Source organism: Leuciscus leuciscus (genome assembly GCF_965113295.1).
Source record: "Leuciscus leuciscus genome assembly, chromosome: 18".
NCBI classification, from domain to species: domain Eukaryota; kingdom Metazoa; phylum Chordata; class Actinopteri; order Cypriniformes; family Leuciscidae; genus Leuciscus; species Leuciscus leuciscus.
Genome location: NC_138742.1, coordinates 12,991,306 through 13,006,135, shown reverse-complemented (window position 1 = coordinate 13,006,135; position 14,830 = coordinate 12,991,306). Strand labels below are relative to the sequence as shown.

Below are 14,830 nucleotides of genomic sequence, written 5' to 3'. Positions count from 1 at the left end.
AGAATGTTTGGAAATGTAAACTGATATTTCCTACTGACACACTACAGCAAAAGATATAAATAACTGATTAAAACCATATAAGGATATTAACATGCCTAAGACTTGCATAGTACTGTATATTCTCAAGTCACCACTAGGGTGAAGCAAATAATCTCCGTATCTGCCTTTTTTCTTTTTTTTTCTTTCTTTTTTTTTTACCATATTCTCATGTCACCACTAGGGTGAAGAAAATCATCTCTTTGTCTACTGTCGTTTTATTAAATGAAATACATTTTTTATTTGTTTTTCGCAATATTGTTCTTGTAACATTCCTATAGCCTTAACTTCTATTCAGACTTTAATGACAGGCCTCATTCACACCAACTACTAAAATAATTTAAAAGTATTGAAGACTTAAAATGTTCAGATAAAATTGTATTTAACTACAGGATTTTACTTATTTATTATTAATAATTACTCATTTATTATATAGCATTTTAGTGTAGGCCTACCTGTTATATGTATTAAATATACTTTTAAATAAATTAAAGTGCAAATATTCCAAGTAATAAGGTCATAAATACTGCCAATATAATTAAATAGTTGTTTAAAGTGGCTTGTATATATGTATCAAAAATAGTATGTCTAAAACGTTTAAAAAAAACATTTAGTTCATTTTTTGTGTGATATTTTTATTACCCGTATATATTTTTATTATGTAGATATGATGCTGCCTTCGGTATATATATATATATATATATATATATATATATATATATATATATATATAGTTATATATAGTTATATATTTATTTTTTTATTTTTGCAAAACAGTTCAAATCGGTGTAAACTAAACAAATTTTTGCAGGTAACGTGAGACAGTTTAATATTTCATGATGTTTAATATTCTGGAGGAGGCGCATGTTAGTGGTCCAGACGAGCAGAAGTTTTTGTTCCCTGTCGCTGGTCGACGAACACATGAGGTGAGGTGACAGTACTTTGAAAAAACACGCTTTCATCGCGCTCCAGATTTAACAATTATCTTCAACTTTTCGGACATGTTTCTAGTGGCATTCAGTAAGTAGTTTAAAGGATTTTTTTGACTAATTTAACTTCTTTGAACTTTTCCCTTTCGACATTTTCCTACACAACATTGAATATTGTCTTCTGTGTTGCATCCTTCACTGTAAATGTGGTATTTTACATCAACTGTTTGTCAACAATACATTATTATTTTAAGCCTTGCAGAACGTCTCGTGCGTCCTGTCAACTCTTCGTTTTTTGTTTTGTCAGGTTATTTATTTATTTTTTGGTCAAAAAATGTATCTTATGTCTGGCAGAACTGTTTAGATTGAAATCTTTTCGTTTGCTTTGTTTTTCTCTCTTTGTAAACTCCCTCCCTCCCCCTATCTCTTTAAATTGTGCAGCTTGATCTGATTTAAACATAGTGTGTGTTGTTGTGCTGTGCTAAATTAGGAGTTAACTCTGACTAAAGTCTGTCATATTTATTAGTCATGAAAGAGTCAGTGCCTGTGATTCTGCAACATCAGCAATAGTAAACGATGATGTTCCTTTAGGCTACTTCAACATGTTTTACTTTTCTGGTTTGTCAGGGAATGTTAGACCGCAGTGATTATTGGGTAATTTTGACCTGGAGAATATTTTCTTTTCCCCGAAAATACTAGTTAATGTTATCGCATTGGACTGAAACTTAGTGACTTCGTTCACAAAGGGTAGCCTATAACTATACTTCACAAGACTACACAACATCACAAGTGTTTTGAACACAACACAAGTTGATTCTGTTTAGTGTAAAACTGGACCTGGGAATAAACAACTTGAATAAGTTTAATATATCAATGATAGTGCTTTTGTTTGACAATATATGACTATTACTGCTGTCATAGGAATATTATTATTAGTAGTGGTATTGTAGTGTAATGTAGACTGAGACACTAAAAAGAGGTTTGAGTCCACTTTAAAGTTCAGGTACAAGTCAATGCACAGACTTTTTCTTTGTCCACCCACCAGTTTCACAAAATCCTGTGGGAAACACTGTTTAGACATAGGTATTCAGTTAATTGTACCCTTTTAATGTGGCAAGACACATCAGTGTGTAATGCTGCTTGTGTCTTCTTGTTTAGGCACTGTAAAAACTGAACTAGCAATTCACGAATCGCTGTGTCATTGACCTTTTCTATTTCTTGATAGATAGACAGACAGACAGATATATATATATATATATATATATATATATATGTATATAGATGATCTGAGCATGAGAGAGGATGACTCGGATGGTGACTCATGAAATTAGGATGACTCGGAGGTGAGACTTTCGTCTCGATAGTGTACGAGGGCTAGGTCCTTTGTTCTCTCAGGGTCTGGTCGCTCTTCAAGCAGACTGTCCGGCATCTCCTAATTTCTCAATTCTTACATATATATATATATAGATAGATCGATAGATAGATTATTTTCTTCTTAGACAACTTTTGCTGTGTACTTTTAGTGGTGGTTGTTCAGAGGCCTTCAGAGAATCAGTATTTATCTTCTGGGTTACAGGCCAGTAACTGCTGAGAGGGAAATGGATCCTCTGTGCTGCTTTTTCTGCAAAATGTCTTTGTTTTAGCATAGCAGCAAATAAAACATTTAGTAATAAGTCTTTTACGCTTAAGAACTAAGTTTTAACATGTCTGTATTCACAATATGAGCCCTGATCGATGCAAATAGTGATTTGGAGCAGATTTCGGTGGTTGAAACGCCAACAAATTTCTGTCTTTAGATGATCTCAGTAAATATGACTTACACCTTCAGTAATTCTAAGGCTTGTGTTCTTGTTCTCATTTCAGTCTGCACTACCTTGATCTTACCATGTGGTGAGTGAGCAACAAAACATGAATATTATTTGATAGTAGTGCTCCAGTATTGTTTATATAAACCCAAATGAATAAAGCAATGTAATGGATGTGTACTTTTTTAGCCTGGGCACAAAACAGCCTGCCGAGTGTGGTTGTGGAGGCGAAGAACCTTACTCTTCCAGCCGGGTCAGATGTTGTTCTTCCGTGTCATAACCAGCGGATGGTTTGGAGGCAGGACCGCCTTCGGGACCGCCAGCGCGTCGTGCACTGGGACCTGATCCAGAACCAACCCGATTACACTGTGGAGCGCATTTTAGATATGTTCTCAGGGGGAACGGAGCGCTTGTACAACGACTACAACAGGGGCCGAATTACTATTTCAAAAGATGCCTTCAGCGATGGAAACTTCTCACTAGTTATTAATAGTAGGTTCATCTTTTTGGACCATGTCTATATCCCTCTTTTGATTCTTTCGCTCGTGATATTTAATACCTACTATTCTTGTGTTGCTGTTTTGTTTGTGCAGATGTGGATGTGAATGATAAAGGTATCTATACCTGTAACCTACATCACCATTATTGCAAGGTCCACCAGTCCATTCAAATCCAGCTCAACGTCACTAAATCACGTAAGAGAATAAGCCAGACATCTATATACTGAAAAACACAAGAATTGTAGCCTGTATCTGCCTCAAAATAAACAATTAAGAAATAAACAAAAGTGATTGCGACTTTCCATCTCATAACTGACTTTATCTCATGCATTTGAGACATTTTATTTCTCAGTTGTGACTTTATATCTTAGATTAGAACATGGCTATATTTAGCAGTGTGACTTTGTATCTCACAATGTGACTTTTTCTCACAATTATTACTTTTATCTCACAATGTGATTTTATATCTGACAGTCTGACTTTATATTTTTCAATGTGACTATCTCACAATTGTGACCATCTTGCAGTGTGACTTTATATCTCACAGTGTGACTTTACATTTCATAACGTAACTTTTTAATATCACAACATGACCTTCACAATGTGGCTTTATTTCAAATTTTTTATAATTTATTTTGAGGTGGAAATGGGCTTCCATACTTCTAGGTATTCATCCATACTTCCGTGTCATTTCTGCGCCTCCAATGGAGTACAAAAATAATGATGAATTCCAAACATGTTTCCCGAATTCTAGACAAATGTTTTAATAATTGCCAGGGAGTCACAATGTTTTTCAGAGGAAATGTATCTGATAATTAACTGGAATAGGAAGTATTTTAAGTATAACATTGGAAAAAAGGGCAATTTTGCTTTAAATCACTGATATGCAACCTTGAGCTTTGAAAAATCTGATATATTTGATAATGTCAATCTCTGCAGCTCGAAAGGAAAAGCGTGTCTGGGATGGCGATAAATCTGTGATCGTGGTTCTGGTGGGGAAGAGTGTAGTGCTTCCATGTGTGAACCGCAGACAATTGTGGACGGACAGTCAGAGGGACGAGGGCCAGCAGCAGGTGGTCCACTGGGACTGGCAGGCTCCTGGAGTCACCCGTGACCGAGCAGACCGCCTCGTCGACATGTACGCCTCTGGAGAGAAACGGCAGTACGGCCCGCTCTTTCTCCGGAATAAGATGAACATCTCCACTGATGCCTTCTCCATTGGGGATTTCTCCCTGAGTGTCCACAACATTCAGCCCTCTGATAAAGGCCTGTATTCCTGCCACCTTCACCATCACTACTGTGGCCTACATGAAAGACGAATCTTCAGGGTGATCGTCGTGCCTTCTATCCAGCCCTTGCCTCCCGCGCGCTCCTCTACTGAAGCACCGAAAACTCCTTCGCATCCTGTCCTTCCTGCTGATGACCCAAGTAAGAGAATATTTCTATGTGATTTAAGTATTTTATTTGTTGCACCTTAGATTGTTTCGAATATCAAAGATTTTTTATTTTAAATTGTCATTATTTACTAATTTTGTTCCAAACCTGTATGGTGTAAATTATTTTAATATATTCGTTTTCGAAGAATTGTAATGCAGCTGCTGCCATTAAAGTGACCAAGGGTTGTCAAGATCCAATAAAAATCACCACAAAAGTAGCCTATACAAATTGTGCAATATATTCCAAGTCTTTCTGAAGTCATACGATAGCTTTGAACCAAGACCATTTTGGTGTCTATGATGTTGACAGACCATTTTTGTATCTGGAAGAAACCTAGATTTGAGGTGATTGTTTATCAGTGAATAAAGACTTATATTTTTTTTGCAGGAATATAATGCACACATTGTATGGATCACTTTTATGTGTTTTTTTTCCCCCTCCGATTTTTGTCATTATGGCCAGAAGTTGTATGTTTGCATGGATCTGGTTGCACGATGATTTTCTGAAAAAATTGTGCATCATTTCCTTTTGTGTTGCATGCTAGAAACAAAGCATTTTTCCTTTTCCTAGCTTGTATGCTTTCAACATGTATGTCTGGGTTCCCCTGATCAGCTGCATTGCTCCTCCCTTTACATGCATATTTGGGGTTGGGGGAGGAATGTTGCTTGAGAACTGGGCTATATTTACTTCCTCCCCTTTTCTCTCTGTTTACTTTTTGCTGCTTGGTCTTCTCCAGTCTGCAGTGGGAAGTCTGCAGTCTGCAATCTCTCCGTCTCTCTTTCTGGTTTTTTTTTGTTTTGTTTTTTTTTGCTTTTTTGAGCTATTTAAAATGGCTTTGTCCTTTAGTCTTTGTTCAGACCGACAGACTAAAGTCATTTTTGCTCTGTCCCTGCCGCTTGTGTTACAAAACTCTTGTAAAGATGAGTTTGTACAAGTGAATGTTTTTAACAGAAATGTAGTGAATAGGTCATAAAGGAGGTGGGGGAGGTTTTATTGGAAGACTGCTTCATATTTCCTAAGCTTAGCAATGGCTGAGCTCACTTTATAAACTATTACAGCCCCACAAAAGGTCACAGCAACGTCTTGCTTTCTGCTGGGGTTTGCAGATTTTACCATCATTGCTCAGACAATATTCCCCATCTTGTATTGGCAATGGGCTTTTCTCCGACATGAAAAGCCACATCTGTACAACATCTGGCCCGATGTAACATGAAAGCACAAAGGCGGAATGGTCCGTGTTAGAATTACATCTTCTTATGTCTGTAAAGTGTAAAAAAAAAAAATCCCCCAGTCCACTTTAAGTAGAAAAAGATGCCACAATGCCAGTCATCTGTCTTATAGATTTAGTGTATTGTCTGAATTTGACCTTCTGGTAAGTCTTAAATTGTAAATCTTAAAAAATAAATATTTTTAAAATAAATATATATATTTGTAAATATTACCAAATGTTCATATTTTGCTATTTTTTTAACTAAAGACAATATTTAAAGATTAAATATCAATAATTTAACAAGATTTTAACTTGTCATTTTTTATTTATTTATTTCACTTAACACTTATGAAATACCTTTAAATATTTAATATATAATTATAAGCAATGTAATTAAAATATGTTAAATTAAATATTGCTCTTTTTAAGGACGTTAAATAATAAAAAATTTAACCTTATCAAAATCGTTAATTTTTTTTAGCTGTCATCTAGAGGTTGGTGGATATGCAGCAATTTAACTGTGATGACTTTTGGGAAAGGCTAGGCTGCGAAGGATCCACTTGTTTATCTTTCGAGGCCCTGTAAACAAAGAACGCATTTGTAGGCGGCATTTGAAGGATTGGGATAGCCTTTGTCACACTGCTGTGATGCATTCTGGGCCTTAGAAGTTGGAATGCAGCTTTTGAATCTTGCTTACGTTGTATCCCAATCCCACTTCTCCCCACTTTTTTTTGTTGTTGTTCTTTTTGACTGTCCTATAAATAATGTACAAAAATGTCAGTCTCTGATTTGTGAATTTGTTGTATTCTGTGTTGTGTTTTTAAATGTTAAACACTTCAGTTTTACACAAATATGATCAGTCGTAGCATGTCATTGAATTCCTCATTGTTCCTTCCAATGAGACATACTGACTCATGAAGTAATCATAATGTCTGTTAGTTTTGGGGTAAAGATGTTTTTTGTGTTGTTAAAGGGATAGTTCACCCAAAAATGAAAATTATCCCATAATTTACTCACCCTCAAGCCATCCTAGGTGTAAATTACTTTTTTCTTTTAGCCAAACACAATCGGAGTTTTGAACAAAAAATATCCTGGTTCTTTCAAGCCTTATAATGGGAGTGAATAGTAACTGAGATTTTGAAGCCCAAAAAAGAACATCCATCCATCTTAAAAGTAATCCATACTGCTCCATTGGGTTAATAAAGGCCTTCTGATGTGATGCGTTTTGTAAGAAAAATATCCATAACTATAATCACTGGCTTCCGTACGCGAGTCTAGTTCCGGCCGAAGAGTGAACTATGACCCGAAGCATGATGTATTGACGAACACCGAAACGCAGAGGATAGAGCAAAACAAAACATTGGTCTCTGAAATGAGAATTTTTAAAGAGAAATGTCAGAGGAGTTTGTTGCCCAGCCCTATTTGTTAGAAGTGCGAGAGGCGTCTACTCTCACCCAAGCTTACGCTACTCCTACATCCTACGTCATACGCTGGAACTCGACTCTCTCGTGAACGCTCGTATGGACGTTACCAAAAGCTAGTGATCACAGTTTATAAAGTTATGATTATGGATATTTTTCTTAAAAAAACGCATCGCTTCAGAAGGCCTTTACTAACCCCCTGGAGCCTTATAGATTACTTTTATGATGGATGGATGTTCTTTTTTGGGCTTCAAAATCTCAGTGACTATTCACTCCCATTAAAAAGCTTGGAAGAGCCAGGATATTTTTTTTAATATAACTCCGATTGTGTTTGGCTGAAAGAAGAAAGTCATATACACCTACAATTATGGGATAATTTTCATTTTTGGGTGAACTAACCCTTTAAGCCAAAAACAATATTCCCAATACTGTGTAACACACAAACAACAGTATTCAGTGAGTTTGTTTGGTTTATATGGTTTTAAGAGCACTACTGACATGCAGCCCCAGAGACCATGGCAGATTACTAAATTCTCCCTGTTGTTGTGGGACACTAAATAAGTGGAAAATGTTTCCAGACAGACTGACCATGAAGTAGTGGTACTTCTCTCCGCCTGCACTATCGCTTTCCGCTCTGGTGTTTTTTTCGTTTTTTCTCCATTGCTGCGGCATGACATCAGGTCTGGAACTCATTATGCCTGTTTTGGCCATTCTGACATGAAACCTTGTCCCTCTCCCTTCTCGCCTGCCAAGCCTGGGTGAAAAGGGAAAAACAAACAAGTAATTTAGGCTTTTCTGCTTTGTTTCTTGGCTCTTAGTACAGGATAAAATAATTAAGTGTTTTAATATCAGATATTTAAGAGTTCTCATACATCTGGTCCTCTCATGTTCCCATTTTGTCCTTGGTGAGCAGATACAAACATGGTGGAAGCACCTCACGTCCTCAATGTAATCCTGCCTGAGAATCAAACTCATCTCCTGCACCAAGTGGGCTACATCTTGGCAATCTTCCTGCTGCTTCTCTTAATGCTCATTGGCATCATTATGACCACGAGGCACTGCAGACAGAAAGGTAGGATCATTCGGATGATTTTATAAACAAGAAAAAGAAACCAATGTGGCTTTTTAGTCAAACTGCAAACTGCCTGAATAAAATGAATACCGTAGAGATTATAGGTTTGGATCTTACTGAAATTTATTTTGACCTTTTATGTAATATCTGTTTTAGGGCTTGAGTTTGAGGTTCGAAGGTCTGAGCGGTAAGAATTGAAAATAGACTATTAAACCTCTCCAGTGCTTTTGAGTAAAGACCAGCAATAATCATTTTACACTTGCTAATACATGAAAAGCATAACGTTTGTTTTACTTGGAAGTGGTCGCAGGACGTCCATTGAGCTCGATGCCACAGAACTGCAGCCCTACAATCAGGAAGACTTGCGACTGGGTAAGCGCAACCACATTTTTTTCCATAATTTTTCTAACTGTTTTACTTAAAGGGATAGTTCACCCAAAAATAAAAATTCTGTCATCATTTACTCACCCTCAAGTTGTTTCAAATCTGTATGAATCGGCTGAATACAAAAGAAGATATTTTGATGAATATGGGTAACCAAACGGTTGATGGGCCCCATTGACTTCCATAGAAGAATTTTTTTTTTTTATTGGTTGATTATTGTTTTTAAAGGGGGGGGGGGGTGAAACACTCAGTTTCAGTCAATCTCATGTTAATCTTGAGTACCTATAGAGTAGTATTGCATCCTTATTATCTCCAAAAAGTCTTTAGTTTTATTATATTTATAAAAGAAAGATAGGCTGTACCGAGTCTTTCCGGAAAAAAACGAGCGGCTGGAGGCGTGCCGTGTGGGCGGAGCTAAAGAATCACGAGCGCGAATCACACACACACCATAGATCGCATGCTCCATAGATACATTAACTATACGTGAACGTGATCATGTTGTTTACTTGCTGTGCTTACGCGCCGATAGCTAACAACACACAGACATTTGAAGCAGTTTTACTCACGGCCTGCGGTTCCAACGCACGACCGTGAACCTTTATCGTTGGGACTGCTCCATCCTTAAGCATTAGACGATCTGCAAATCCGGAGTCGAACTGGGCCTTGTTTATAAAACAATCATCGTCGAAATGCAGGGAACAACCAAGAACACTTGCACAACTCTGTTGATGACTTCCCTAAAGCCGAGCACAGCGCTTTGATGGGCGTACTGCTTTCGCTCTCTCGCTCTGGTCTACGGGTGCGCGCGCGCCCTTCCGGGAGTAGTGCCCTTAGGACCCATATAAGGAAATTCCGCCCCATCTGACATCACACACGCCCATACTCAAAAAAAACTTTCCGAAACTTGTGACAAACCGGAAGGAGTATTTTTGGCACAGAAATACTCCATCAAACGTACAACTTAATTTTTGAAACTTTGTCCATGTTTAGCATGGGAATCCAACTCTTTAACAGTTTAAAAAACTCAGTATGCATGAAATAGCATTTCACCCCCCCTTTAAAAAAGGGATTTTACAGTGAAATATCCTTTTTTGAGAGCCGAGTGTCCCACATCTGACATACATACTATATTAATAAGTCTGATTTATCAAGCTTTTTCATAATATCTTCAAATTTACATCAGCTTTTATTGAAGAAATCCTTGTTTGTTTGTTTTTTCTTTAGACTACAAGAACAACATAATGAAAGGAAGGGCAGAGGCAAACAACTATCCCTCTCCAAAAGTTATTGATCTCAACAGAGGTAATGTGGTCTCAATTAGTGAATCTCATTCTGGACAGATGAATTGTGATGTATTTAAACAAACTTTCTCTTTCTTCCTCTCTCTCACCCAAAGAAATGGAGAGAATGTCATGGAAGTGATTCTTATTGAGCTGCTGGCTGGTCCAGAGTATACTGATTGAAAAGAGATTCAAGGATTTTACATTTACAGTGAGAACAAGAATGGAATTACTGTCTTTCTACATCATAATTAATGCTTACATGATCTTATAATACTCAAATTCAGTTGATATTGGTAAGTCAATTTAAGTGAAATCATTTTCTTATCATAACCACAGTGTACCATAATGGTTTCACAATGGTAATCTATTGAATTAAAGTTAAGGCAATTTGCTGAATTCAGCATTTGGTGGTACTCTAAAATTGTGTGGTAGAAACCACTGTAAGTGTCTGAATCTGAATAGAAATTACTTATAAAACTCAGGAAGCAAACAAATAGCTGTGGCTTCAGGTCTAAATAGTCAAATATGGTGCACAAGTGAACCTCAAAGGCAATCCAATTTAATGTTTGTGCTATGCTGATGTGTATCTATATGTTACTTTTCTGAGGAATTTTGAGTCCTATTGACCAGGACTTTTTTGGTCCATTGTCTTTTTTCATTCTTTGTTTCACGGCATTATGTAGAGGGCACAGTTGCAGTTTATTACAGTTAATGCAATATGAGCATTTTTCATCATCATTTTTTCTATTTCCTTGGTCAGTAATTCTCATTTACATTGGTTATGAAGCATTTATGCAGTAGTTATGATCTGGAGTTTACATTTATCTTCAAAGTGGCAGTACATGATCATGTTTGTATAGAGGACCAATGTACAAATATAATAAAGTTTATTATGAAATATTTTGTGTAATTAAGATTCAATCTTTCTATAGCTACATTATCTCCCTTATCTTTTTGTCAAAGTACCCAGTAATGTTAAGATACACTGTTACTATTTTGAGAAGTGCATTACAGGAGGCAAATATTTATGTACAAAACTGAGCAAAGAGGAAGAATGTCCCTTAAAAAAAGAAAAAAAAAGTTTTACTTAAAAAAAAAAGTTTTGATTGATTAAATCTTGATTTGATTGACACAGCCAGTCAGAATACTGCACCCCACTAGGTTCAATACGGACAGTAAGCTCAATGTAATTGTAGTGTGCAGTGAGGAAAAGTGTGAGTTGTAGAATGTGAGCATTGCGTTTAGCCGGATTCTTTCACTCTATTTTACTCAGACTCGGGCCTGGTGTTTGTATTCCTTTTGGCAGGCCTGCCATGTTTTGTACGCGTTTCCAAAACAATCACCAAATAACTTCAGGAATACAGGAAGGACAGAGCTGCCCTCTGCTGTTAAAAATAGATACTTTCATGCTCACAAAACTACAGAGCATTGTACTTTTGTGTAGTTTCATTCAACTTTTCTGTCTTCTGAGAATGTTCTCTTTATAAGGACATGCTGTGAGTTCGCGGCTGCAAACAACATGCAATAAATTGGCCAAAATATTAGATAATACGGTAACATTAGTTCATTAGTTAACATTAAAGTATTAACTAACATGAACTAACAATGAGCAATACATTTGTTACAGTATTTATTCATCTTTGTTAGTGTTAGTTAAAAAGATGATTACAGATTTAATAACGTATTAGTAAATGTTGAAATTAATATTAACTAAGATCAATAAATGCTGAAGATGTATTGTTCGTTCTTAGTTCATGCTAGCTAAGGTAGTTAACTAATGTTAACTAATTAACCTTATAAAGTGTTACTGATAATACTAGTGTTCATTATTAACTACTCCTTTTTCCTGCATTATATGGAGACTTCTTTTATTTAGGCCTGCTGCTTTGCCATTTATTAATGTGGCATATTAAATGTAAATATACTGTATATTGTATATTGATTAGCATTAGATGTTGTTGCGGCTTTGGCACTTTCACATACAGGGTTCAAAATAGGCCAAGAAAATTTTCTTTTTTACCTTTTTCAATAAATGGTTAGCGAAAAGAGGCTTAATCACCATCCTCAGGAGGTCATATATTTATAGAAATATTTTCTAAAATGGTAATAGTTATATATTTATTTTGTTATTTTAAATAATTTTATTTTCTATGTTCTATTCAAATACAGTATTCAAATAATAATAAAAAAATTAAAAAAATTAAATGAGTCTTTAATTTATTTTGGGAATGTTCTAAGGCACACGACTGTCTAACGATTGTTAGTTTTATAGAAGCTGGTGTGCTGATAAGGTGTTTCTCATGGGGTGGAAATACTAATATTTATATTTGATTGAATTAATAGAATTGCTTGTTATTATATTCATAAAGTCAAATGGAATGGAAAATGCCTATGTTTGAACAATTTACATAAAAACATATTTGGAAAGAATATGAAAAACAAAAAACTTACAATCTATGCAAACTATAATGCACCTGCTGAATATGCATAGCAACTAATATGTACAAACATTATACATATTAGTTGCTTTTTTTTCTTTCTTTATAAACCCCTCACGTATTCTTGTCTGTACAATATGCTTGGCTCTCAATAATAAATAAATAAACAAATTTATTTGGTGCCTGATATCTTAAATCTATAACAACGATGACCATAGGTCTTTATGTTTTGTCAGTGTACCGTCCCATACAGACAACAATTTTGTTTCCTAAAGCGTTTGAAAACGAAGCGTTGTATAGCCTAAATTTATAGAACAATGAGATGCAGGCCTGGTTTCACAGACAGGGCTTAGATTAAGCCAGGATTAGACCATAGCCTTGTTCAATCAGGGCATAGCTTTAATAAACGTGCCTTTAGAAAAAATCATTAGGCCTACTAGTGTGCATCTTGAGACAAAATGCCATTGCAAGTTGCTTTCAAAAAAAAAAAACAAAAAAAAAAAAGCATTTTAGTCTGGGACTAGTTTAAGCCTAGTCTGTGAAACCGGGGTTCAGTGTTTTAACAGCTGTTGGTTTAGCAGAGCCACAGCAGCTCAGTGGATTGACTGTCACGGACTCTGACTGCCGCTAGAGAGCAGCCTACCTCCACTAGAAACCTGAAATGGTAAAATACCCTGAACTCCAGCTCATAGGGATGTGAACCGTCCCTTCCTGTTTTACTGGCGATCAGAGCGAAACATTGACGCCGTGATAGAGACACGCAAGCTTCGAGAATGTCTGGAACCGCTCGCTCCGTCCAAGACCAGGATTTTTGTTTGCCTACGTGAAACCGGCAACCAGCAATGTCGCCTTATAACGCATATATGACACTTGACGAGTTATAGTCTACAAATATATTTTGTATCGCGCTGCTGCAACCCTTGCTCCTTCTTCTGTCAATGATTGTCCTACCCACATAAGCCTACTCATGGCGGAGACCAAAATTATATACCATATCGACGAAGAAGAAACCCCTTATTTAGTGAAACTGACGGTTTCTCCGGAAAAAGTCACGTTGGCGGATTTTAAAAATGTCCTTAATAACCGTCCGGTCAACAGTTATAAATTCTTTTTCAAATCTATGGATCAGGATTTCGGGTAAGTAGGTGGAATTATGATTTGCTCATATTGTTGTGTGTGTTCGTAGCCTTTTCAACAACCACGATCACACCCATCATCGACACAGGATTATGGCAGCCACATGCCTTATAGACGCTGTCAAACCTGGAAAGCATTTAGAACGTTTGCTTTTTCGTTGTGACGTTGTTACATTGTTACATTGTTGCTGCTGGCACCTGCTTTGAACCCGTGTTCTAAAGTGCGCGTTCCTGCGCGGGTGCGTGTGCTCGACTCAGAAGTCAGAACCCACCACCACTGTGGCAAGCCGGCATAGCATTTATGTGCTCTTCTAGTGGAGTCGGAAATATCGTAATTTCGAGTTTCGATCACAGGATGACAAAGTGAAGTTGTATTTACAAGTGGAAAACTCTGAATTACATGATACACGAGCTGCTGAGTTAAAACATGGCTGGAATATTGATCAACAATATAAATAATATGATGTATGAAATCTATGGATCTTATGAATCAGTGAGCAGAAAGCAAGTCTAGTTAATGTTGTAAAGTTAATCACCCAACCTTCACATGTTTCTTTATGTACAAAAAACAGTTGTGATACTATGAAAGAAATTAAAATCATTCATTTTGACTGAGGTGTAGTTATTTGGCTTTACTGCTCACAATATATTTCTTTGTGCACTTGAAGGCAGCATCCTTACTACAGCCTTTTCATTGTTAAAAGTACCTTTACTAGTAAGTAATCCAATGTTCGTATCCGGCCGCCTATTGCCAAACTGTTGTACTATCACATATCAGATCGGAAAAGGGATTTATTTTCAATAATGAAGAAAATATTCGAAAAGTTGTACTAAAGTGTCTAACTTGTTTAATAATGAAGTGTTTATTGGTTAGGATTAGGTGTTGGGAGGGCTTTATTGACCCAATAAAGCGGCATCCATTTAATAATTTTAATAAATATAATAATTTACACTGTTATTATTGCATAGGTTTAATGTACAACAACACTGAGGTGCAAATAGTATCTGCCACTATTTATAAGTATAAATAGCATATAAGTAGTAACTACTATTTACACTTATTGCAAAGAAAATACTGCTATTTTTACATAGTGTAAATATAATTTAGTTGCTATTTACATAAGATGACTAGTAGCAAAAAGGGCTTTTAATATTTGAATGTCACAGTTGAAGTAATTG

At 36.2% G+C, this 14,830-nt stretch overlaps 2 protein-coding genes and 1 long non-coding RNA gene across 5 annotated transcripts in view; 2 read left to right on the top strand and 1 right to left on the bottom strand.

Moving 5' to 3' along the window:
* Positions 1–906: 906 nt before the first annotated feature.
* On the top strand, positions 907–10,977 carry mxra8b (matrix-remodelling associated 8b). The gene is made up of 10 exons (XM_082146110.1): positions 907–1,056; positions 2,829–2,855; positions 2,960–3,262; positions 3,364–3,465; positions 4,210–4,698; positions 8,252–8,410; positions 8,567–8,597; positions 8,712–8,782; positions 10,019–10,096; positions 10,191–10,977. The coding sequence occupies exons 1-10, from the start codon at positions 1,038–1,040 to the stop codon at positions 10,214–10,216; spliced, it is 1,305 nt and encodes a 434-aa protein (XP_082002236.1). The 5' UTR covers positions 907–1,037; the 3' UTR covers positions 10,217–10,977.
* LOC309481259 lies at positions 5,255–10,001 on the bottom strand. Its single transcript, XR_014199965.1, has 3 exons — positions 9,361–10,001; positions 8,211–8,396; positions 5,255–8,092 (listed from the first exon to the last, which is right to left on the bottom strand). It is a non-coding gene; the product is annotated as an uncharacterized lncRNA (long non-coding RNA).
* A 2,239-nt stretch (positions 10,978–13,216) lies between the features above and the next one.
* dvl1a (dishevelled segment polarity protein 1a) overlaps positions 13,217–14,830 on the top strand; it is a 44,098-nt gene continuing 42,484 nt past the window's right edge. For all 3 annotated transcript variants that reach the window (XM_082146102.1, XM_082146101.1, XM_082146100.1), the window contains exon 1: positions 13,217–13,652. In XM_082146102.1, coding sequence (XP_082002228.1) covers positions 13,483–13,652 — 170 coding nt within the window. In that variant the 5' untranslated portion in view covers positions 13,217–13,482. The remainder of the gene's footprint in view (positions 13,653–14,830) is intronic.